The sequence below is a fragment of the Peromyscus californicus genome, unplaced genomic scaffold (genome assembly GCF_007827085.1).
Source record: "Peromyscus californicus insignis strain IS unplaced genomic scaffold, ASM782708v3 Scaffold_25__1_contigs__length_3188244, whole genome shotgun sequence".
Lineage (NCBI taxonomy): Eukaryota > Metazoa > Chordata > Mammalia > Rodentia > Cricetidae > Peromyscus > Peromyscus californicus.
Window position 1 is genome coordinate 1,704,169 of NW_026294536.1, and position 27,357 is coordinate 1,731,525.

Genomic DNA, 27,357 nt, shown 5'->3' on the forward strand with positions numbered 1-27,357 from the left:
AAAAAAAAAAAAAATCCCTGATGTACTTATGTACCTATCCACAGAGCTTCTGAAATAATTGGCTTAGTACTTATCCTGGCTTAGGATTTTTTGTCTCCCTGATGATTCTGGTGTACAGTCAAGCATTGAGAATAACTGTGTAGACAGCACTGGTTGTTACAAGTACAGTCTTCCCGCTGACAATGTCACCTGGACACGTGTTAGAAATGCTCGCTGAACATGAAACTGGGAAGGGTCCTAGAAATGTTTCAACATGGCTCTGATGTACACCAGAGTTTAAGAATAAGTGGACTAGGGAGGGTACGAATTTACTAGGACAGGTGCCAATCTGTTAACCACATAGAACTAGGCCCAGACATGGGAACACTTGTTTTGTGAAAGTTAGGAGGAGACAGAGTTGAGCTACACTGATGGTCGGAGCATTGGAAGGAAGCTACTTTTTGTGTTTTATCAAAATGTGCTCTTGGAATCTGGGAAGGTTTTAAAAAAATGATATATATATGTGTGTGTGTGTGTATGTGTGTGTGTGTGTGTGTGTGTGTGTGTGTGTGTGTGTGTGTGTGTGTGTATATATGCTATATATAGTTAATTAGTTAGTTAGTTGCTTTGAACTTTCTGAAAATGGCTATTTTCATTCCAGTGATAAAACATAGGATTTGAGAAGATAAGACCTGGAATACTTTTGGCCCACACGATAGAGCTAGCATTAAAACACAGAGTTCAAGACCAAGTTCTCTGCCTTGCAGTGAAACAGAATATGCAATTGCAAAACCAGGCTTAGTCTCCTGGAGGAGGAGGAGGAGGAGGAGGAGGAGGAGGAGGAGGAGGAGGAGGAGGAGCAGGAGGAGGAGGAACAGGAGGAGATGCTGGCCATTCTAACTAATCAGAAGTACAGAGTGTGTTCAGTTTTCCTTATGTGAAATGATTTCTTCTCCCACTCAGCCAGGGGCCATTGAGACTGCTATGGAAGACTTGAGAGGCCACATAAAACAGACTTCTGGAGAGACTGTTCAAGGCTTCTGGCTCCTGACAGAGTGAGTATATATGGCTGTGTGAAAGGTAGTGGAAACTTGTTGCTTGATATCACTGGAACAGAAAAGGAGATGCGTATGTTTCAGGAACTCTTCTGGGCTTTGTTATGGTGCTGTATTGATTTTTCCTACTAGAGAGGGTTCCCTTAGTCGGTTGAATGGACACATTTGACTCCAACTGTGATCTTTCTGGGCGGGCACCACTGCGGTCACGGGCTCAGGTCCGTATCATTGCTTTCAAGAATTATTTGAATAGCTTTCTAGGTACCCAGCTCTGACCCCTCTCCATTATAAGGGTGCTTTCTGTAACTACACGGGGCCACTGATCGTTTCACTCTAGGTGCCATGGGAAGAAAATAAGAAAAGGGACAGAAGAGGTCTCATATACAGTCTGAGTTCTATGTGGGTATGGAAAGCATGCAGTATAGGAAAGGCAGGCCACGGGGAAAGGTAGGACAAGAACCAAGTGAACACACAAGTCTTTATTGCTCACATAACGCCATCCTTTCCCTTTACGAATTCCCTTAAAAGAAGAGCTTCCTCTGGGAATGCTACATGGAGATAATTACCTTTCTGTCTCTCCTAGAAATTACACTGCCTGTGATCTTTCACATACTCAGTGATACATTTGGGGGGTGTCTGTCCACTATCGAACCCATAATATTATGTGGAAATATGTTTAACACACCCACTTCGACTTTGTTGGGTTCAGTGAATATTGTTATTGGGGATTCAGAGCTCCAGTAACCCAATAGTCCTTAGGGCTGAAGGAAGAAGTGTGTAGTCTTTGCTCCTTGAGCAGGGAAGCTTCTCTGGCTGCGTTTCCAGAAAGAAACGGCTGAAAGTTTAACCATCCAGGCTGGAAAAATGGGATCCCAACAAGCAGGAAGGAGAATCAGATCCCCTGCCAGTCGAGCCGGGTTACATTTTACACTACTCTTTCAAACACCTTCCCAGAACCAAACCAAAACTAACTTTCTTGTCTCTTTTTTCTTTGTACTCTTTGTGTCTTTATTTATGAAATGAGACTAAATTCATATCTGATGTGGTTTTGAGAGGACAAAATGAGATGTTACTGCAAAATGCTTCACTAGTGCCCTCTCCCAGTCACAAGCACTAATAATTGGTGAAAAGTTTTCTCCTCCCCCTCTTCCTCCCCCTCTTCCTCCTCCTGCTCCTCCTTCTCCTACTTACTCCTCCTCCTGCTCCTCCTGTTTTTGCCCCTTTCTTTCCCTTTCTCCTTCACTCATTTATATCTTACCCATCTCTATAATCCCTGACTTAACACTAATGAAAAAGAAAGCCTATAATTTAAGCTTTTCATTAATTCTTTTGGACAAATCTACATCCGTTCCCTTCTCCATTCTTCATTCAAGCAGAGAGCCATGTTGGACCCATGAAATGAAAAGTCTGCTCTGGTTAGGAAACATAAGCACCCAGATTCCAGAGAACTTGAATTCAGCATCACAACAGTTATCTACACTGATACTGACAAAATTGGCAAACGCCGCAGACCATAACTTAATTTCCTCGTTAGTCGATTGATAGACTGTCTAAGCATAAGGCAATGATGGAAAAGACATCAACAGTGCAGACAAAGCCCAGGTGGGCCGTGCCTGTAGCTTTTACACTGTGAGAAGCTAATGTAGTATCAGTCTGCTATTAAGCTCACCGAGAGCACCTTTTCCAGTGGTGAATGGAAAAGCTTGCTATAAAATTTTAGAAAGGTTTCGACGGTGGAAGCTGCATGTTTGCGGGGCCTCTTCCGGGCTTGTGGCTGACAGAATCGTCCCTGGTTCTCTCCTGTTTTCCCTGTGCTGGAAGGTAAGAAACCTTCCTCCTCTCCCCTGTAATAGCCTGCTGTGCTCTCTGTCACAGAAGATTAACATGTTACCACTGCACAGGAGAAATGCTAAGAACCGCATCATTTATCACAGGGCTGTTATTGAAGGATGCTTTGGGAGCTGAGAGGAAAAACTGGCAGTCGACACAGCTGGGCTTTGAGGATCTTTGCACTTCATTGCCTGTAGGAGAAGTCATCAGTTAGCTTTTGGTTTGGGCCTGGAAGACTGATAGTTGACTGGGTCACTGTGTGCTTAGAAGGTGACAGAGTCCTACTTTATTGAAGAAACATTCTGTAAGAAACACTGTAGGAAACATGCTTACAACTCCATTAGATCCTTCCCTAAGTATTGCCATTCATCACTTATAGAACTAAAGACAATTTTGAGGGAAAAATGTGTCTGGGTGTCCATACAGGAAGAGTGTGTATCTCATTCTACATGTGAGTCCGGACACTCTCATCAGAATGGACTGTTTCTTGGAGAAGGGCCTCGATATAAAGCAAAGGGGATAAAAATGTGTTAGTAAAGCTGTCATCCATTTTAATCCAGGTGAGTCCCTTATGATAATCTAAACTGATATTTAGCAATAGTAGAAAAATGAATTTGAAGGCATGTGGGGAGGGGATGTAGACAGTGGCCAGAGAAGCTGGGAGGTGGAGTCGGACAGGGAGTCATAACTCCATTTAGATCCCAGTTTTGCTAAAATATCACAAGTACTTGAGGGAGAGTGTTAGAGTCCAGGCTTTCAGGCATCCTTTTAAGGGGAATTTTATGCCTACACAGTTATAAAGACATAGTGATCCTCATTTCAACCTCTCTTTCTCTTCTCCTTCTTGGCCCTTCTAAAAAAAGACATTTAAAAAAAATTGTACACATACTTTTAGAAGAGATCCATTAAGCCAGCCCCAAGAACATCTTGACACACTCGTCCCAGACAGTGTGGCAGGATGGCCATGGAGTCTCCTCAGTATAGCGCACTCCAGGTGCCCATGTCTATAGTGCGGTGAGAGGCAGAGGAGATGGGCTCTTCCCTCCACACACAAGGGTGAGCGGCGGAAGGGACTCTTCTCACGCCTCCACGAGGAGACCCGCTCATAGTGACAAGGCCAAGCGATTCTTGTTCTCTTCACATCTGTGAAAGACATGGAGATTATGTTTCATTACCTGCTTTCCCCCAACCATCCCAGTTTCTGTCTCAGGACTTGGGCATGGCAAATACATGAAATCTAATGAACTTCCGGTGATAGGCACACGGAGACTAGAACACGCCTGGAGTTAAACCACATCTCCATTCTCAGAAATGAATGAGTGGCTGCAGAAGACGTGGGTGTGGATCCTGCTTGCTAGTTCCTGTCGCAACAGCTGCACAAACACGAGTGGAGTTTACTTTTTACCTGTTTTTTTTTGGAGACAGGGTCTTATATGTAGCCGAGGATGAACTTGAAACAATAAAGTACTATTATTATTGTACCAAAATAAAGATAGAGAAACAGTTTATTTTAATCCTCTTGACAGGTCTGCACTATCACACCTGACTTAATCTTTATTCTGGGCTAATGGATTTGGTTCAGTGTGTTGCTTAGTCTGTTAGAAATTTAATCTCATGAAAGAAACACACCCACTGCTAATTTTTGGAATATGTAAGTCTAGCTGGTCTCTATGTATTTCGCTAAAGATGGTTACGTTTTAATAATTACATTTAATTGAACACTCAAAATGTAGCACACATTGCGGTAAGTGCAGTCCTTGTATTTGCCACTGAAAGAATGTCATCCATGTAATCTCGATGGCCTCTAAATGGCACTGCTCCCAGGACTCTCCTTGTATTGTTCCTAGATGTCACATAGTTTTTGAAAGTCACTAGGTGGCTTAGCTTTTATTTAACCACTTCTTTTCAAACTACCAGCGAGTGCAACACAGAATTAAGTGCTTATTATTATTCTTTAAAATCAAAGCACTGAGCCAAGGATGCTGGTGGAGAAAGACTTTGACTGGAAAGGCATTGAAGCATCCATCACACTATTCGATTAAACAAACAAACAAAACAACACCCACGAACATTTCTGTAGCATTTTAAAGTGTTTTCCCTCATGGAGTCTCCACAGTATCTGTCCAAAAAAGGAAGCATCAACTGTGTAAGATGAGGAGCCCGGACTCAGAAGAGGACCCTAGAGTCACAGCACCAAAGATAAAGGTTCTGACATGCCATGGCTAAAACACTCTCCATGTGTACCTTTGTGCTGTTCTGAAGCCTGCTGATGGGCATAGACCACTTCTTTCATATGTGGCATCCCTTCGAGAGCCCATTGTGGCTTCTCCAGCACAAATACGGTCAAAAAACTGAGATTTCTGTTTCTTGGCTTTGGCAGGGTAAGTGGAAGTGTGCAGGTCACCCCTGCTGGCTTAGAGAGTTTTCTCAGGCTGGATCCCCCAGATCTTTAGATAAAACAAAGCCAGAGCCCCTGAGAAGGCTCAGTACAGGTAAAGTCTAGCAGCATGAGTTCAATCCAAGAACCCACATGGTGAGTAGAAAACCAGCTCCTTCAAATTGACCTTTGACCTCCAAATACAGGCCACACACACACACACACACACACACACACACACACACACACACACACACAGATGTACATATACACATACAGACAAAATAATAAAAACAAGAACTTTAAATAAAAATAAACAATACAAAGGCATTCAGGGAGACAAGGTGTACTGACTGGCTGGTTTTGTGTCTACTTGACACAATCTGGAGTCATCAGAGAGAAAGGAGCCTCAGTTGAGGAAATGCCTCCATGAAATCCAGCTGTAAGGCACTTTCTCAATTAGTGATCAGTACGGGAGGATCTACCCATTGTGGATGGTGTAATCCCTGGCTAGTGGTCCTGGACTCTATAAGAAAGCAGACTGAGCAAGCCATGGGAAACAAGCCAGTAAAGCAGTACCCCTCCATGGCCTCTGCATCAGCTCCTGCCTTTAGGGTCCTGCCTTGTTCAAGTTCCTGTCCTGACTTCCTCCAATGATGAACTATGATCTGGAAGTGTAAGCTGAATAAGCCCTTTCCTTCCCAACTTGCTTATTGGTTACGGTGTTTCAGGGCAGCAGTAGAAACCCTAACTAAAACACAAGGGTACTCTTAGAACTCCTGAGCAGGTGTCCCATTTTACCAGCAACTGACTCTGGGCCACGTTCTTGCATGGAGATTCAGTGCACGTGGCCTCTTTCATACCTGCTTTCCTCAAGCAGCCTGCAAAGGCAGGACCCTGCAAGCCGCTGGCTTTATTTTATGGATGAAGAAGTCCAGAGATTAAATGACCTGTTCAAGGGCAACCACTTATTAAAGGCCAGAGGAGAGCGTGACTTAGTGACATCTCTCTCCTGCCTGTTGTCTTTCCATTACACTGCTCTTGGTGCCTTTTGTGATTTTGCACACTTCTGACACAGAGATCACTGCAGTTTAAATTGGTTGCATGATCTCTGCGCCTGTGTCTGGTTTCTTTGTTGATTGCCTTTTGTTTGCAGGGAAGAGGGTCAGGGGTTCACTGGGCAGGATCGGAGACCTCTTCGACTTTCGCTCCCCTGCCCATTCTCCCCGGCGTGTGCTATTCATTTGCCTTTATTTAGTCCTTGCCCACAAACAACTAAAATAGTCAAATGCCTGTAGGAGATGGTGAGTGATGCTGATGGACGGAAGCCAGCCACACTTCCATCTTGTCACAGTCTAATTATGTTATAAGGATTACAAAACAGCTCGGTAATGGAAACTACAGCTAACAATAATTAAAAAGGACGAAGACCAGAAAACTGGAAATTGTCAATTTCTAATCCTTTATAACCACAAGGTACTAAAGGATGTAAAAGCAAGGCAAGCCAACATTCTAGCTGCTTCTTTTGTTCTATTCACTTTCTGTACACTTGTGTGGATTTTCGACTCCTACTGCCAAACCTGTGGTCCAGAGGTCAGCAGCACTCGTAACACCTGAAAGCCTGATAGCAATGCTGACCCTCACCTTACCGCAGACCTACTAGACCTGAACTTGCAGTTTTACAGGATTCCTTTGCACACTGAATCTGAGAGGCATCCATCTCTATCCATTTTATGCTCATCCTCCATGAATGTCCATGGGCCAATACTGCTTCTTTTGTATTCTTGATGTCCTGTGAGTCATGTGCTCACTCCAGCCCTATTTACCATTATCTCCTTTTTAAATACCATCAATTCTCACATCTCCCCAAATTCCCGATGCTATGCTTTGGACTCATGGCTGTCCTCACCTGGTTTCCCCTCTATTGCATGATGTTCCTTCCTTGTAGTAGCCTACCCTTTTTCTGTCCTTCTGAGACCCCTTCTGAGTTCATAGAGCTGTCCCATATTAACTCAACCAAAACAATCTCATCTCCTTTCCTGGCACTCACTTTCTATTCTGGTTCCACTCACTGTGCACGCTGTGGTGACAGCATTGTGATGCGCTGTTGTTAAGCTTAGTACAGTGAATGTCACACGGCATGGCTCAGAACCCACCATCGGCTTGGCTCTAATTTTTTTCTGGTACAGTTCTCCACTGACACTACCAGGGCCCATGGAGGACCCGTCTCCAAGTCTCTAGGCCTCCAAGCATCGGAAGCCCAGGAAGAGATGCCTTGTCCTCTGGTGAAGGCATCCAAGCAGAGAAGTGTCTCTAATCTATCAAGATCTTAATGACCTGAGGCAGGACTCTGGCAGCAACAAAAGCACCTCTCTTGCCAGAATCCATTTGTCCTGGTGGGGGTTTTCAACAGCCACTTAATTAAACACATTGCTTTTCTCTATAAATTCTCCATGGTGGCCACCTCATCCAGAGAGCTAATGTTCCCCGAGCGACCTGCATTACAGGACAGTGAGAGCATTTAGTTACTGCAGTCGCCAATGTACTTGGGAGTGTTTGTTTTCCCATGATTACAACCAATTGGGGAGAACTCAAAAAAAAGGAGCCAAGAGGCAGAAGAAGTCTGGTGCTTCTAAACGCCTGCTCAATTACCTCCTACTGAGTCTACTTGGTTGTGCAGGTCTCTTATGTCCAGTGGGTTCCAGTTTTAGCATCTACAAAACAGAGATATTAAAGAGATCATTTCAAAGATTAAATTACCCAAATCTGTTCAGGGCTTACAATAACTTTTGTTGCATGTTATGTACCATGTAAAAGTTCTATTTATCTATTATTATTATTTGCACGAATAGTCTCTCATTCATACATCAATTTTTATATTTTTCTGGAACCCTTTCATAAGTCAGACTCTTCCCTAAGTGGCAAGTAGGAAAAGTTTTCCAGCTTTTCACAGCTCTCAGTTTTGAGAGAGAAGGAGAGAGAACGAAATCACAACAAACAGGACACACACTGGTATCAGTCCCCCATGTAACTTTATGATAATTCACTGGGGGGTCACTGCTTTGAGTAAAGGGGATGGGCTAGATTAAAGAAAGAGCAAAAATTAAAAAAAAAAAAAAAGCAAAAACAAAAACGAAGAACATGACCTGAGATAAAGAAGCAATATTCCAAAAGATGGAAAGAACATGTGCCAAGTACGGAGGCCAGCTCTGGAAATCGTGATCAGTTCCATGTCTGGGTTAGACTGCACCATGCTGAGAGAGCCTGTGAAAAGCTGGAAAAATAGGAAGCAACCAGAGAACAAAGGAGTTCTGAGTACTTGCCTAAGCAGGTGAATCATCTTCTCTTAAGGAGGCACACACTGGCTAGCCACAGGCCATTCCTACTCTGCCGGTATGTTAGACAGGGTGTGTGCTCTCAGGATTACAAGTGCTGTACCTGTCCCCACTCTTTAACTGTCCCTTCTCCATCCCTTTGATGCAAAGGCGAGTTAAAGTCATCTCTTACTTACTTATGAGAGCCAATTACGCATCTCTTCACACACAAGTTCTGTGACCTCTCCTTGGCATCTTGACACCAGTCGTGGTAATCACTTACAATAAAATCCTAACATCATTATTTTGAGCTTGTTTGGTGTGCATAGTACACCATTGCTAGTATGTTTATTATGGACCACTCCATGTATTTTTTCCCAAGTGTTATCAAATGGTGTGTGGGCATTACTAGCAAGACATTTGGCTCTGAAAAAAATTGCCCAATAGTTAAGTTATTTAAACTCAATTTTAATTATTTAGAAGCCTACCCATACAAGTTTCTTTAAAAAAATAGTAAGTCCCCAATCTTAGTATTGAGGCTGTTAACACTTATGAGACATCACAATTGTTACTTTAAAAAGTATCATTGTTTCTTATGTGTAAAAACACTGCCTGATTCATAAGCAGTGTTCTGGAGGAACTGTCTGCATTTCACTGGGTCCATCAGCTGTTACAAACATCCCATCATAGGAAAGGTAGAGTCAGTGAGGGGAGAGTAAACAAGGCAAAAAACGAAAAGAAAAAGTAACCTCTGCTCCAATGGTCTATTCAGTAAATGTAGCCCCAACCTCCAAGATTTAATAGGTATGGTAAAACTTGGAGTTCTAAGTGAAGAAAATAATCAGGCAAAGAGGGTAGTTCTAATGGATTGTATGGTTGTAGTGGGCAGTGATAAATCTCAAGCCACTAAGAAGACGTAGCTATCTGAATGTGAGTGGAGCAAAGAGCAGAACTGAGAATGCATGGAAGAAAACTTGGTAGAACTGAGAGCAGAGAGACAAATCCCCGGACACAGCTGGAGATCTCAACATCATTCTCTTGATAGTTGATATAATTGTACAGAAACTTAGAAAGACTTAGAACAACTGGCCAACCAACAGTGATGAGAACCTAATCAGCATTTTAGAGATCACTCAACCTGATAGAAGAACACACATTCTTTTAAAGAATACACAGGGACTGTACTGTGATACGCCAAATCTTGAGCCACAAAAGAAATGTCTCTTAATTCAAAAGAAGTCTTCCTGTGATAGTTGGAGGAAAAATTAAGATCAGAAAGGTTATACAGGGCAATATTTGAATGCTTGGAAACTAATGTACTTGGGAGGCATCCATGCATTGCATTGAAGGGAACCACAGCATGCCTTATGTGTAGGATGTAAAACTGCTCACAAGAATACTTAAAGAAAAGTGTCCACATCAATGAAGAGGTCTCAAGTCTGTGATCTAAACTTCCACTTCAAAGAAATCTGGGTTGAAGAAGAGCAAAACTAAAGCTAGAAGACCAAAGGAAATAATGGAGACAACACCTGAAATCAATTTTAAAAATGATAGAGAAAATCAGTAAAACAAAAAGCAGGTTCTGGAAGGATTAATCAAACTGATAACTTTTAGTAGGATGACAAATAAAAGAGATAGTGCAGAATTACCAACACCAACAATGAAACTGGGTGGGGGTGGGTAAGGGTGGGTGGGGCTGGGTGACGGACAGCTGGAAGGGTCAGGGTGGTGTGCCATTATAGGGCTTCCAACCATCAAAGAAACAGTAAGGAATCACAGCTCACAACTCTATCATGTAAGTTTAAAAACTTAGATCTCTGTCTTAAGCCATATAAACCCCAAAAGCTCAAGGAACACAAAATAGAAACTTTGGATAGTCCTATCATAATTAAGAAATTTAATTTTAATTAGAAACCTACATCAAAAGAAATTTCAAGGCCCAGATATCTTCACCAGAGGATTGTATTGTTTACACAAAAAACTGAAAACCAAGTTACCTTCCCAGAAAATATGAGAAAGAAACATCTTCTAGGCATTCTATGAAGCAAATGTAGCATGTGCAGATCAGACAAAGATGCTAAAGATAGTCAAAAAAGTTAATATTCCTCGTCAAATACTGATGCAAAAATTTCCTAAATAATAATGAACAGAACCCAGCAATGTATAAAAAGAATTATATATCATGACTAAATGGGTTTTCTCCAGGGATGCAAGGAAGGGTCAGCACTGAAAAAAATCTTGGACTCTGTACTGGAACATATAAACCATCTTAAAAAACAACAACAACAACCACGTGGCCATTTAACTAATTCAGAACAAGCACTTGAACAAAAGTAAACAGCCATTCCTGATGAACAAAAGAACTCTTAGGAAGATAATTTGGGGTGTTTCTCTCTGTAGAACTGAAGAGTAGCACTTCAGTCCTACAAGTACTATCACGCTATGGAAATAAGACTGGTGCTTTCTGCCTCAGACTGGGGAGCAGGACCAAGGGAGGCCCTTATTTTCTCTACTGACGTCAGCTAGTACTGGAAGTTTGAGCTATCACAACAATGCAAGTAGAGGAACCAAAGGGTCCAGGTAGAGTACATACTAAACATTCTTACTTGTCTGTAGTCTTACCACCTTAAACACTCTCGATCTCATCTAAAAATCCTTATTTAAATATGATATCACTGTATATATAGACAAGGGCAAGAAACATACAGAAAACTCTGAGAACTAATAGATTAAGCCAAGTTTCAAGACACAAGATCAACATGTGTAAATCCATGGCAAGTATGTCCACATCTAGCAGGAGAGATGTGAAAATTTAACCGACAGTATAGTAAGATGACCATGCAAACGGGAGGAAACACACACACACACACACACACACACACACACACACACACACACACACTCACACACACACACTCACACACACACACACACATACACACACACACACAGGACTTGTGTGCTGACAGCCACAAAATACCAATGAAAATTAAACACTGGGAGATGTCAAGGAATGGACTGACACATTGCATTTGTGGAGTGTGGAAGATTTGTCGTAGTCAAGATGTCAATTCTCTTCCAATTTGATACACTTGTTTAGCACGATTCCTATCAGAATCTCAGCAAGAAGGTTCTGTGGGCAAATAAGTTTACTCTAATGTTTGTATGGAAGGCAAAAGAAGGCGAAAAGCTTGAAGAATTCTGAAATAAACCAAAGTCCTGCTATCTAAGAAACACTGTTTTCCTAGGCGTATTGTGAGTCTATTTTTCGTATTTATTTATTTGTTTGTTTTTACATTCCTGACCATAGTTTGCAGTTTCCCCTCTCTCCTCTGATCCAGCCCCTCCCCCCATCCATTTGTCCTCTGTTTCTCTTCAGGAAAGGGAAGATCTTGCAAGGCTTTTTCCCCCCCTTCAAATTTAAGCAAGCTTTTATTAAAAATATTAAATAGTGACGAAGATGGAATTTTGATCAGGACCATCACCTGGAAATTTTCCAGGTAAGTAGCCATGAGGCTGTTATTAATGGAAGTTTTTGCCTGATTTCCTTCCCAGAGTGTGAATTATTGATGGACAAAGTCAATGGGTTCTGTATGTTGATCTTGTGTCCCACTACTTTGCTTCAAGTGTTCACAGACTCTGAGAATTATCTGTTGGTCGTCAGGGTCTTTTAGCAGTAGAATCATATGGTCTGCAGAGGGATAATTTAAGTTATTTCTTCCTGGCTTGTGCCCCTCCCTATTTTTGCCTCCAGCTTTCTTGTTCGGGCAAAGAATTCAACACTAAGGAAGGGTGAATAGAGCACTGTTGTCTCGTCCCTTATTCTAGGGAAAATGTTTGGAGTTATTCCTCATTTACTGTGAAGTAATGCACATATCTGTCACATAGACTCTCCTTGTGTTGAAGTGGATTCCTTCAATTCCCAGTTTCTTCATGACTTTAGTCACAGAGGATTGTAGAGCTTTGTCAAAGGCCTTCGGTGCATTTATTGAGATGATCATGTGATTTCTGCCTCTGAGTCTGCTTAGGGTGTATTACATTCATTGGCTTATGCATGTTAAATCATTCTTAGATTCCCAAAACAAAACTAACTTGGTCATAACATGTAATATTCTCAACATGTTGTTTAATTTGGCCTGTAATTATTTTATTGAGAAATTTTATTTGTACCTCAGGGAAGTTGATCTATAGCATTATTTTTGTTTTTATCTAGTTTTGGTTTAAGAATCTTTGGCTTCATAGAACGAGTCTGCTAGTTTTCCATCCATTTCTGTTTTATAGAATAGTTTGAGGAACATTGATGTTGGTTATTTAAAGGTTATTTACTGATAGGACTCAGTAGTGAATTCATCTGGTCTAGGATTTTACTTCAGGGTGGGGGGGTCTCTTTATTACTACTTTAATTTCATTGCTGGGTATAGGACTCTTTAATTGTTCAGATCTACTAGCTTTAAGGTAACTACATCATATGTGTCCAGCAATTGATTAGTTTCTCCTAGATTTTCCAGTTTATTGGGATATGAATTTTCAAAATATAGATGGCTATTCTTGATTATCAACTTGGCTATATATGGAATTAACTAAACCACAAGAGGCCGTGTGTACCTGTGAGGGATTTTTTTTCCTATTTAAATCCTTTGAAGTGAGAAGACTCGCCCTTCATCTGGGTCACAACTTTTGGTGGCAGCCTGTATAAAGGACATGGAAGAAGGAAACCTTTGTTCTTTGCCTGCTTGTTCTCACTCTTGCTAGCAAGTCCATTCCGTCACTGACATTAGAGCACTGGTTCTCAACCTGTGGGTAACGGCCCCTTGAGGGGGCCAATCGACCCTTTCATAGGGATACAATATTAGATATTTACATTATGATTCATAACAGCAAAATTACAGCTATGAAGTGGCAACAAAAATAATTTTATGGTTGGGGGTCATCACAGCATGAAGGAAAGTTGAGAACCACTGCATTAGAAACTGATTCTTCAGGATTCCAGTATATACCAAAGATGAACTGAGACATCCAGGCTCATTGACTGAACAACTATTAGATTCTTGGTCCCCCTCCCCTTTTTTTTTTGGTAAACAGCCATTGATGAACTAGTTGAATCACATCCTGTAAGCTACTCTAATAAATTCCCTGTATGTGTGCTTGCATGTGTGTGTGTGTGTGTGTGTGTGTGTGTGTGTGTGTGTGTGTGTGTGTGTGTGCGCGTGTGTGTTTTCCTATAGAGAACCCTGACTAACACAACCATAATCCTCAAAATTTTGTTGGAATTTGTTGTAATGAACCCATCTTCATCTTCATTTCATTGATCTGGGTCTTCTTTCTTGCATTTGGTTAGTTTGGCTAACTATTTGTGGATATCTTTTTGTTTGTTTTTTGAGATGGTCTCACTATGTAGGTGTGGCTGGCCAGAGCCTGCTCTGTAGATTAGACTAGATTAAACTTATAGTGATCTGCCTGCCTCTGTCTCTAGGGGGATTGAATGTGTGGGCTACCACTCCCAGATGTCAATGTCTTTTTTCTTTTCAACGAGGCAACTCTGTTTCATTGACTCTTTGGATTGTTCTTTCAATCTCCATTTCATTAATTTCCACTCTGATCTTTATTATGTACTCTTGTCCAGCAATTTGGAATTTGTCTTGTTCTTGTTATCTAAGACCTGGAAGTATATCTTTAAAACATTTCAGATTTTTTTAAATGTAAACACATATGCATAAACTTCCCTCTTAAGACTACCTTGGCCATATCAAAAGGTCCTGGCAAACTTTGTTTTCATTTTCATTTAAGTCTAGGAATTTTAAAATTTATTTACCGTTTTATTCAATCCATTTATCATTCAGGAGTATACTTTTAGTGGTTTCTTTGTTTGAAACAGACTCTCACTAAGTGGCCTGGCTGCCTTGAGCTTGTGTTGATTCTCTTGCCTCTGCTTCCTGGGTACTGGGATTACAGGCAGGTGCCAGCACACCTGGAAACAGTATACTACTTTTAGCCCTATTTGTTAAAGTAGTTTCTACAGTTTTTTTGCTTGTTATTTCATTGTTTTTGACAAGATATAAGAAAATGTTTAATTTTGTTTGTATTTGTTATAACGTGTTTATGGCCTAAAAGGAGGCCTATTTTGGAGAATAGGCCATGGGTTGCTAAGCATATTCTGCAACTGTCCATTAGAAAAATTTGACTGATGATGTAATTTAACTCTGTTGATTTTTTTTTTCTGGTGATCTGTATCATTTGTTGCCTTTTCACCAGGATGAAATATCCTGAAACAAAGAACTTGAGAAGGAACAGTTTATTTTGACTCAGTTCCAGGGTCATGGTGGGGAGGTCATGGTGGGGAGGTCATGGTGGGGAGGTCATGGTGGGGAGGTCATGATGGGGAGGTCATGATGGGGAGGTCATGGTGGGGAGGTCACGGTGGCAGGAGCTTGCATCTGCAGGCAGGAAGCAGAGAGCGATGCATGCTTGCTCTCGGGTGAATAGTCCATAAAATGTGGGCTACTTTATATCTGTGGTGGTTTGAAAGAATATGGCCCCCATAGGGAGTGACACTGTGAGGAGGTGTGGCTCAGTTGGAGTAGGTGTGGCCTTGTTGGAGGAAGTGTGTCACTCTGGGGGTGGTCTTTGAGTCTTCTATGTTCAAGCTACTCTCAGTGGCATACTCTCATGTGGGCTACTGCCCACATTTTAGGTAGATCTTTCTACCCCAATGAATCTAATAGCTGTAATTCTTCAGTGACATGCCCAGAAACTTGTTTCTATGGTCACTCTAAGTTCCATAAATTGACAATCAAGATTAACTATCACATGATGTATTTATTGACTAGAGAATTAAAAGTACTCATTTCTGGAGAGAAACTCAAAGCAATTCCACTAAAATCGAGAGCAACACATACACATATGGGTGGCACTAAATGGATTTTGTGGTATTTAAAAAAATGCAAGTATATTGTCTTAGGATTCTTATTGCTGTGAAGAGATACCATGGCCACAGCAACTTTTAAAAAGGAAAAAAATTAATTGGGATGGCTTAAAGTTTTAGAGGTTTTAGTCCATTTTCATCATGGCAGGACACAGCAGTATGCAGACAGTCATGGTGATGGAGAAGGAGCTGAGAGTTCTACATCTTGATCCACAGGCAACAGGAAGTTAACTATGCCACTGAGAGTAGCTTGAACATAGAAGACTCAAAGACCACCCCCAGAGTGACACACTTCCTCCAAGGCCACACCTACTCCAACTGAGCCACACCTCCTTACAGTGTCACTCCCTATGAGGGCCATATTCTTTCAAACCACCGCAGATATAAAGTTGGGATATTGGTGTGTATGAGGAGACCCAGAAGGAGAAAAGGAGAGTAGATATGATCATATTTTACTGTACCCATGTATAAACTTCTCAAAGAATAAAAATAAACAAATACATAAATTAAGTAGATAACATCAGGGTGAGGTGGTACATGCTTATAATCCCCAAACTGCGGAGTCTTGCTACTCTTTGTGGAGTTTCTTATCCATGCTGCACATCCTCTTTTCCAGGTTCTAAATTGACTTCCTTTCTGTATCTATCTCCTTATTTTAATGTTCTTAATGCTACTGATGATTTTAAAAGCTATACTTCTGAATTCCTTTTCAGGCACATTAGCCATGTCAGTACCTTTGGGTTTGGTTATTGAGAAGGTATAGTCTATGCTTTTTCAGAAGTCACTGCCTTGCTTTCTCATATTCCTTGCTTTTTCATATTGTGATGTGTACATCTGTTGGAGTACATATGTCTTTTAGGGTTTTTTTCCATTTTCCAAGTCTTATTTTTTTATTGAGAAACCAAGCTTTCTCTTGGGTTTGTGATCCCCCCACCTCCCCACTGCATGCAGAGAGAGAGATCCCCCGCCCCATGCACACTTCATACAGAAGGAGAAAGGAGGTAGCAATAACAACAACAACAACAACAACAAAAACCCAATTTGACAATAAACCAGATACCAAAATGTACTAAAAAGGAAACTAAAAACATCTACTATATCTCTTATGAGGCTATAAAAGGTTAGAAGCCAGGGCACTATTAGAATGAACTAGGATTTTGAAAATTATTAAAGGTCATGTTTTGTCTCAGATTCACAAAGACGCAGAAAAGTTCTTGGTGTCCCTAACTTGGTCCTTCAAGTCCCCTTGTTTTTTACTGTAGAACTTTCAGGCCTTGGCTGCATCTGGTTGGACACAGGGACTAATCTTTGCCTGTGAACCAAAAGAACAATTCACATCAGTGAGCTAATCTATACAGAACAGAATTCCCTCTCTTGAGGATTTGAGAAGGAGAGATTCTGGTCTGCATAGGAAGCAACTGAGGGTTATAGGCAAGGTGGAACTAAAGAGGAATAAAAAGTGACCAATGCAGCAGTACCATTCCAGTCAAGAGGAAACAGACAAGTATAAGAGAGGCACAGAAATGTAGACAGACTACCATTGGAAGGGTAGATCTGTCCACCCCTGGCTCCTTATGGCTCTCCAGGTCCCGTGGAGCCCAGCTGCGCCGTGGTTCCTGATCTTGGATTTCAGTGGGATTCCCCATGTATTTTTATAGCACCTCCCCTCCTTCTGGGTTTGACTGGTTTGGACTGTGATCTCTGGACCCAGAGAACCATAATTAATAGACTACAGCAAGCAGATATCTTTCCCTTTTCAATAAGAAGGAAACAGTTGAGGAGAAGAGATGTGCACGTTTGTTCTGTTTTTGCCCCTTCTGGCTCCTCACCATGAGGTCTAGTTCTTGGCTTCTGATCAAATGAATTCCTTAAAGAGGATTCAGGGGAGAAGAGGGCCCTCCCCTCCTTGTGAACTCCTTGTGTGCTGTAGATGACTTGGGTGATTTAACATCCATTCATTAATTCGGTTGGGGGGAAGCAAAGAGTAGCACGTTCCCAGACCCTTTTCTTTTGTGTAGCTATTAAAATGCTCTCTTGGTGGTGGTTGCATTGTGGGGAGAGCAAAATTGTCTCATGGTGTAGGAAACACAAGAGGAAAAACAACTGGATGGGATACATACTGGCTGGGATTGCCATCAGAAGCGTTGGATACACTGTTGCCTTGGTCACTTTATGCTAGGTCTATGCCACTTGACTGAGGTATGGTTCCTGAATCTATAAAGTAGGATGTTATAGGCATGTAATGTGAGAAGTCCTAATAGGTTTCAGAGAAAGTGTGATTTCTATCCGTGATCTGGTCTTTGCTTCAATTCCCCCTCTCCACTTCTTTGTGTCCTTTATGGCTCTTGCTGAAATACATCTTAGGGATTTTGCAGAGTCTCTCCACTGTATGCTATGCCCATGGATATCCTCCAAACTGCTTTAAAATGTGTTTTTATTTTAGGTGTATCAGTGTTTTGCCTCCACGTGCGTATGTGTACTGCATGCATGCCAGGTGCCCATGGAGACCTGAATGTCGGGGTCCCTGGAGTTGTGAAGCACCATGTGAGTGCTGGGAAGTGAACTCAGGTTCTCTACAAGGGCAGCCAGCACACTGTACTGCTGAGCCGTCTCTTCAGCCCCTCCTCAATCCCTTTTTCCAGAACTCTGTACCGTCATCCATCTGCGACTCTTCCTGGAATATAAGCGCAGGAAGCATAAGGGTTCATTTGGTTCATCACTCTAGTTCTAAAGCCCATAACTGAATAATTTTGCACTTGAGGATCGGTAAGGGTAAGCATTACTTCTGACCTAGTTTACTGGTATTGCTTCTTAAAAGAAATTCTTCATTCCATGTAGTAGGAATCTCGATTGCAAATCGATAGAAATCAAGTTTTCTTTTGAGCCATAATCCTGAGCTGCTTGCTGCCTCGTGACTTCTGGGTTGTGCTCATGCACGAGTCTGCTGATGGCTGGTCCAGTCAGGCTATCTAAGTGGATAGAGCGTACCTGCTTCCACAGGCCCTCTTACTTATTATGTCCCAGCTGCTCAACTCCTAACGTTTCAAAGAAGCCCACACCAGCCACCTTTGGCGGCAATTTCATGTCTGGCTCATATTTGAATTCAGAACAGCTAGAATGTGGCATCTAATAGAATAGAATTAAAGCAGCCATGCTAGACAAACAGGCAAACATACAGCAGTTTGCTTTATGTGTATGGAATTAAATATTCTTTTACGATTTTTAGGAAGTTGAAAAATAGGTATTTTGTATATCTGAGAAGATTGACAGTCTTGAGATATTCTCTTTAAGGGAATTTGACTTAATCATTCACTAATTGGCTTGTTAATTCAACACACGTTTCAACAATTTTCAAGGGATTTGGAAATTGTCTCCTTCATTGTGATTGTATTACTAGCCAATTATAATTAACGAATTCACGTGTGCTTTGTGTTTCATTGTGTTCTGTGTATGGAGTAATTCTCTTCCTCACAACAACCCTAGAGGCTCTTGGGTAATAGGATAGTGTTATCTTCATTTGGAGATGTGGAAATTGAGTCTCAGAAAGAAAAAGTAACTTTTTCATGATCTTAACAGCTGGCACATTGCAGAACTGCTTCTTCAACCCTGGGCCTGTGTGAAAACAAGATGGTCCCTCCTCAGGAACCTAGCACTTGAGGTGGAGCCAAAGAAAAAAGATTGAAATGTGGCTACAACCTGAGCTCCTAAGAATCTTGACAAAATTTCTGCACACATGCAAATTGCCTCCAGTGAAGGGGCATGAGGAAAGAAATAGGCATTTATAAACCGGTATCTCTGCACGGGGCTAGGCTGGGACTGTGACATGAAGCAGTAGGTCTCTTTCATCTTAGTTTTCCTGGTTTACAACAACGAGGGACTCTTTCTCGGCGTTGGACAAGAAATACTTGGAAATTCTCTGATGCATTCCAACATAAAAGGTTATGTAAATGCACACATCCTTCAATGCTACCTAAAAATTCCCTAGGACTCAGTTCAAAGAGCAGCAACCAGGTGGACTGAACGTTTTTAGATATGACTCCAGTTCCTTGAGCAGGCCCTGAAAATATTTGGTTCACCACCACGCCACAAATTCTCCTACTGCATGGAGCTTCTTTTTAAAGGGCATTAGATGCCTAGACTCCATGTCCATTCTCCTGTATCAGACCTTTTGTGAGTTATAGCTAGATTCTCTGAATGATTCAATCTCCATGGTTCTAATAATCTCATATGTAACAATTTCATCTTGTCAGCCATCCTGTAACATGCCCTGTATTGGGGGACATGCTGCTTAATAATTCTATGTCTAGCTAAATCTCTGGATCATCCTTCAAGATATCCTTCAAACACAATTCACGTTAAGCTTTTACTTTCTCAGTGGCATCAAGTACTTTTCTTCAACAGAGCTGTTAATTAAAAGCATTGGCTGGGTTGGTGAGATGTCTCAGCAGGTAAAGTTGACCATCACTAAGGTTTAAATCAGAGTTTTACCTGAGGGGGGATTAAAAAATGACCCCACAAGTTGTCCTCTCACATCCATACATGTGACACACCATGTGTGCACTCACTCACACATACAACAGATAAATATGTTTAGTAATTTTTTCAGCACTGGGCAGGTTACTTTACCTCTTTATGCTGGGGTTCGTCATCTGTGATGGTACTGTGACCTTCATCACAGAGTTGATGAAAGTCTAAAGGATACAATCCATGTGAAGCTCATAGAGAAAAACTTATGAAAAAGGAACATCAAGTAAATGTTAACCACATGTCAGTTGCCTCTTGTGTAAATCTCCATCTCATTTATAGCTCTACCTAAGAATTTGCTTGTATTTCCTTCGTTCGGTTATAAGCTTCTAGGGGACAGGAAACATGGTAGAAGCCTTCTTAGTCCAGTACAGAGGAACACTGTATAGACCTACACAGGCGTTCAGTAACCATCACTGACTAATGGCGGAATTGAAAGTCTTTCCCCAGTGGATGGTGGTTTGGCAATGCGGCAACCTCAAGAACTCATTGCACACATGTTGGGCGAATGCTGGTTATATGTCACTTGCAAGTTAATGTCCCATCTTGGCTAGTTTAGCATAACAGAACACTGCGCATCAGATGGGTGACACAGCAGACATTGTTTTCTTAGCTCTAGAGGCACAAAACCTAAGATCAGCATGCCAGCTGATTGGGTTTACATGCTTGTCATCGAAGGCCGTGTTTCTGGCCAGCAGAAGCTGCTTCTTATTGTGTGTTTGTGCTGAGGAACGGAACCATTGTCTTTTCTTCCTATGAGGTGCTCATTCTTCTCATGACCTCATCTAAATCTAACCACCTCAAGGGGCCGTCTGCTAATGTCAGTGTTGGGGACTAGGGCGCCAACACATGGATTGACTCTCTATTGGGCCTCAGTTTACTTATCTCTACTTGTGAGGGTTGTCTGGTGAAGATTATCGTAGCAACTGACACAGTGTTTGTGTTTCTAGGTCTTTCCTCCGTGTGTGTGTGTGTGTGTATGTGTGTGTGTGTGTGTGTGTGTGTGTGTGTGTGTGTGTGTGTGTGTGTAAAAGAGAGAGAGAATGAGAATGTGTGCTGGGGTACGTGTGTATGCATGACGGTTGAATCTAGACTTGTTCTTCAAGTGATATCCATTCACCGATGTTTGAGACGGAGACTCTCCCGGGGCTGGAACTCTGCATGTAGGCCGGGCTGGCTGGCTGGTAGACTGTCAGAGCCCCAGAATCTGCCTGTCTCTATCCCAGCATGTCTCTACAAGCACATATCACCACACACAGCATTTTTTTATGTGGGTTTGGGGACTTGAACTTGGGTCTTTGTGCTTGTAAGGAGAGCAATTTACCAACTGAGATATCTCCCATTCCCTTCCTATCCGTTTCTTACGGGCATCCTCCATCTGCCCAATGTTAGGCGCATGTTAAAAAACACTCAAGAAATAAATTCTCCTGAGTTTTTTTTTTCCCTTTTTCACCTTACGAAATGTCATCCAGACTTCTCAGCTTGTGCTTTCCCAGTACTAAGATCTTCGCCAGACTGTAGAAAATGGCATGCTTCAGGAGAACCTTCTGCCAGGGCATGGAGTAGATGCCAGAGACTCTTTATCCTCAGCCCTGTGGGCAGCAGGCAGGGAACGATGAGACCAGAGTTTGCCCCTGTGAATCTGAGTTAAACCTCCATCCAGCCACATCATACCTCCGGGCACTGAGCAATTCTTTCTTGTATGTGCTTCTCCTCACAACACAGAGCTGTGTGGGTGCCAGGATAGACCTTCTCAGTATTCCTAAGAAGGAGCGTAGAGCCTGGTACATGACTGGTAGTGCAGGGCAGTGGGGACACACAATTGATTCACAAGCAACCAGGTTTAGAGACCTGGGGCTAAGAAAGGTTTGCAGTGTTGGATTTTTATTAGAAACTGTGTATCTTTTGAGGGGCTCCCACTTTAAACAAACCGGAGTGGCTTAGAGAAACGCTAACCAAAGGACTGAAAGAAAACTATGTGGGTGATTTTGTTCAACATTTACAAGACTCCACTTAACCCAGGGTAGGTGGGGCATGCTTTGCTCTGGCGCCATGTAATTTTCAACAGTTTGTGTTTGAACAGCAAACCCAAATTGGATTCTCTTCAGTTTCTAGAACCCAGTGGCTACTCAAGGAATGTGTGTGGAATGAGTGATTCAGTGTTTTTCTCTTTGTCCGCTGACTCTGGGCTAGCCAAGATGCTGTGTCCTCTTCAAGGGCTTGAGCCCTTGTTATACATAATAACTTTTTTCAGAATCAGGGAAAATGCCTGTACTGAGTAATATGTATGCATCTCTCTCTCTCTCTCTCTCTCTCTCTCTCTCTCTCTCTCTCTCTCTCTCTCTCTCTCTCTCACACACACACACACACACACACACACAGGGAGAGAGAGAGAGAGAGAGAGAGAGAGAGAGAGAGAGAGAGAGAGAGAGAGAGAGAGAGAGAGAGATTACTAGAAAATCGTTTTTAGAAGCTCTTTTACAAATAACAAATTGATCTCCTTGTCTCAAAAGAGCAACTGAAGTATCTATCACTGGACACAGGTCTGGGCTGTAGGAAGGGTACCTGGGATGACCAGATACTGGATAACTGGGAAATGGGACCTGGTAGCTTGCAGGATCAGTATAGTTTGCCATTGTTAGTTCGCTGTTGCCCTCTGCTGGTGAAGTTTGTCATCTCCACAAAACTGGAGCTGGAGTTCTCAGGTCCTCTCCTCCCTGGGCACATAAGGCACCTCCAACTTGCCAGGAAAGACAGGGATGCTGGTGCTGAGGAACTGTGGCAGAAGTAAAGGATGCCAGTGAGGGCTGTGTCTCACATCGGGAGATAGATGGTGGGTTTCTGTTCTTTCACCGTACCATCCTTGTTTGTTGAGACCTTGCTGGGTACAGCACAGAGACCCAGGTATAAATGTACAGATTCTGCACCAGAGGAGCCTCCTCCATTCAATATGTGAGGTGAGTCCAACACAGAAATAAACTGTACCATGGAGACTGTGATTACGGCCACAGGAAACGTACTGAAAATGGCTTTGTTGTCCTTTGAAGAAATGACACCCACTTGGAGGATTAAGGTCCATGTAACAGATAGCATATAAACTGGGAACTTGAAGTTTGTTCTTTTCACCTTTTAATTCAATTTTAAAATTTTTAGTTTATTTGAAAATTATTTGAGGGTTTCGTAAATGAGCACACTGTGTTTATGTCATTTCCAGCAACCCCACCCCACCAATTCCTTCCGTGTTCCCTCAATCCCTCCCTGTCAAATTAATGACCTCTTCAGATGTGTGTGTATGGACGGGACAGTTGGGGGGAGAGGGGGAAGAGAGTGGAAGCCTATGAATGCTCTCCTTATTTGCATGTGTTTAGGGCTGACCATTTAGGATTAGGATCTCCTCCCTGGGGAAAAGGACCGGTTCCTCCTCCCTTCAGCAACCATTCTGTGACTCCCCATCTAGGGGTGGAGTCTTGTGAAATTTTCCTCCTTCATGTTGGCCTCTCAACTGGTGTGGTCCTGGCAGCTCTTGTGGAAGCAGGTGTATTGTTGAGAGTCCATGGGAATGGCCTTCTGTCCTGTCCAAAAAACACTGTTATGGAACAGTGGCTCCAGTCCTCATCACTCCCCCCTTCCTCTTCCCCAGTTAGCACCTCCAGCAGTCTGTCCATCCCTCCCTCCTGTAACACCTGTGTCCTGCTATCCCCCTCTGTATAGCTCCCTCCCCTAGTGGCCCTTTTTCTCTCTCCTGGTTTCTGTGGTTGCTCTAGGTTATAGGCTCAAACCCAAAGATTCAGAGCCAGGGTTCACAAATAACACAGAATATGTAGTGTTCATCTTTCTGAGTCTGGGTTATCTCAGTATAATATTTTCTAATTCCATCTGTTTACCTGAAATTCTATTTTTTTTAATAGCTGAGTAGAATCCCCTAGTGTATATATACCACGTTTTCATTATCCGTTCATCAGGTGACAGACATCTAGGCTGTTTCCATTCCCTAGCTATTGTGACTACAGCTGCAGTGAACACGGCCAAGCAAGAATCTGTGGACCAGGATATTGAGTCCTTTGGGTGTATGCCAAGGAGCGGTATCGCTGGATCATATGATGGCTCTACTTTTAGCTTTTTGAGAATTCTTCACGCTGATTTCCATAGTAGCTGCACCTCTTCGCAATTTGCTATCAGCTTGCTTTTCCTGATCTTAGCAGCTCTGACTGGGATGAGAGGAAATCTCCAAACCTTGTGTGCTCGGGCATTAGTCCCCAAATCCACCGGTGAGAAATCCTAAAGCAGAAAGCTCTGCACTGCAAAGGAAACAATCGACCAAGGCAAGCAAAGGTCCGCAGAGTGGGGAGAACCTTCATCAGCTGTTCTTCTACAGAGGGTTCATAGCCAGAGCACGTAAGGTTCTTCAAAACGCAAGAAAATAAACCCAATATAAAAAGGGGCTATAGATCTGACAGAAAGCTCTCAAAGGAAATACAAAATGGCTAAGAAATATCTTTAAAAACTGTTTAGCAGCCTGATCAATCAGAGAGATGCAAATGTTTTCTAATTTTAAAAGTAGTTATTTTGGTGGCTAGGGAGACAACTGTCATCGTCGTGTGTGCATGGGGACCCGAGTCCATACATGAGGGCCTAAGTCCATGAATGAAGACCCAGGCCTGTATCCTCAGAACCCATGTTAAGCTGGCATTGTGGTGGATCCCCATAATCTCATCACTGGGGGTGGGGGAGTAGGGCGAGAGAGAACCCTGAGGTCTCGGCCAGTCAGTTTAGCCAGTCTGCGAGTTCCAGTTTCAGTGAGAGGCTCTGTCTCAAAAATAAGTTGGAGAATCAATGGGGGAACCTTGACTTTGACCTCTGACCTCCACATGCATATATGTGTGTGTGTGCCCATGCCACACAAACATACATGTATTTTTATATTTATATGAACACATATATTTGTATATACATGCGTATGTGCACATATATACATGTGCACTCTCTATATATCTATTTTACTCTCCATATATACTGTATCTGCCCATGCAGCACACATATGCATGCTCCATATATGTGTGCATATGCAGACATGTTTATATGCACACATAAATACATATATGCACTCACTATATGTATATAGTTCTCTGTATGTATACTATATCTGCCTATGCCACACACACATGCATATTCTCCATATATATGTGTTTGGGGAAGTTTGCTATAGAAAGGAACTGCTGCAGTGGCATGTCACAAGTGTCCCTCAAAGAGGTGTTTGACCACATTTGCATACACGCTAAGGGTTCTTTGCTTGGGGGGTGTCACTAGGGAGAGAGCCAAAACTATGCCTAGATTGGACGTCTCAATATTCGTCTCAGGCCCGTGTATATATGAGCCTGCTATGTGTGACATGCTGAGCGGGTCTTTTTAGTTTATGCAACTTTAAAGCAGAAGTGATTGCATTCAGTCCAAAGGGGTAGGTTTTGTGGGTAGTAAAAGAGATCATTAATGTCCCAGGCCTCAGTGATCTCCCCGAGCAACAGCAGCTCTGTGTGGCTGTTATTCCTTTTCCTATGTTTGTTATTATTACCCTCCAGACTTCAAGGGCATTCGTCTCAGGACTATGTGGTTCAATGTTTGCATGAGTTCTTGAAGAAATGAAGATATGACCGAAGTCCAAATAAACACCACCACCTAGGAGCTGGGGATGGGGGCCTGAGCTATTTATAGGCCTAAGTGTTTACTTGAATTCAGACATCCCCACATGTAAATTATGCAGAATCTGTGTCACAGCGGAGCACTCTGTGTTCCTAAAAAGAATCCTCCTTTTTCCCGGAATCTTTTACCTTTAAAATAAATCTCATTATGGAGTGCTGACATTTTCAGTAAAACCATTCAACCAAAAGCTGTAGGTTTTTTTTTTTCTCTCAGACTTAAAACAAGTGTGGTTTATTAGGCAGCCATGTATAACACACTGCTAAGTAGATACAGTCTATTTAGAGAGGTTTATATAGATAGCTGATAGGCTGTCTCAGTCTTTCCTCAGATAGGACATGTTAAGTGGACTATCAGGATTCATCTCTCAGGAGAGGAGAAGCTGACCGTTGCTGTTTAGAATGAGTGGGAACCACAGAACCCCGACTTCAGTAAGACCACTAGTATTTGAGGCTGTTTCTCTCTACCATACTGTAACTGTGACTTAACTTTCTAGCAGAATGACTGTAGATATTACCTCCTTCGAGGGGTTGTGGGCAGATGGAACACCAATACATGTAAATGCACAGTGGCTGCAGTCCCAGTCAATGCCAACCCCTCCTGGGTTTCTTTTTCTTTTTTACTTCATCCCTAGTTTCTTCTTTCATGCTTCTCCAGTTCCCCCTCCCATGGATATAACTTTATTTCCACTTACCCACCTTTATACCACAAAGAAGGTGGCATATATATTCAGTTCCCCAAAGCCCCTTAGTGACCTGTGTCCACAATCAGTGCTCATCACTGAGAAGTTTAGAACCCCAATGGAGTCACTTCCCATACTCTGCCATCAGAATAGTGAGGTAAGTATTGTGTCCATTTCACAGACAAGTTACTTAAGCCCAAAGAAGTTTAAACTCTATAATCATACAGGATTATTATATGATAGAAATTCATCTTTCCATTCACATAGTCATTTTCTCCAAAGGACTCAAAATCACCATTGACATCCATTTATTTGCTCAGACACATATGTTTTTATTTCATAAACACATACACATTTCCTCGTACATTTTCATACAAATAGGGTTGATAACCCATACTTTAATTATGGCGCTTTCTGTAAGCAGTATTTATTCTGCATGGTAGTGTCCTTATGGTACCCACTGCTAAACACTTCGGATGTTATTCCTTCTTAGAAATTAAATTATGTAGATTAAAGAAATCATACAATGAAAATAGTCAGACTGTGTAGCTGGAGTTTTCCTGCCTGGTCCACAGTCAGGACAAATCTCTGTCACCCGCCAGTTCCACAGCAGCTCAGACCTGACCAAGTAAACACGGAGACTTATATTGCTTACAAATTGTATGGCTGTGGCAGGCTTCTTGCTAACTGTTCTTATAGCTTAAATTAATCCATTTCCATTAATCTATACCTTGCCACATGGCTCGTGGCTTACCGGCATCTTCACATGCTGTTTCTCATCGTGGCGGCTGGCAGTGTCTCTCTGACTCAGCCTTCCACTTCCCAGCTTTATTCTCCTCCTTGTCCCGCCTACACTTCCTGCCTAGCCAATGGCCAATCAGTGTTTTATTTATTGAACACATTTGCCATACAGAACATCCCACAGCAAGACTGAAAGACTATACCACTTGATGAACTTCCATACAGTTGAAGCTGCCGTT

The 27,357-nt window shown here is 42.2% G+C and overlaps 1 protein-coding gene across 1 annotated transcript in view; it reads left to right on the forward strand.

Annotated features, from left to right (window-relative positions):
- Tprg1 (tumor protein p63 regulated 1) overlaps positions 1-27,357 on the forward strand; it is a 105,202-nt gene that overhangs the window by 9,630 nt on the left and 68,215 nt on the right. Inside the window, exon 2 of the mRNA XM_052753862.1 lies at positions 943-1,034. Coding sequence (XP_052609822.1) covers positions 943-1,034 — 92 coding nt within the window. The remainder of the gene's footprint in view (positions 1-942; positions 1,035-27,357) is intronic.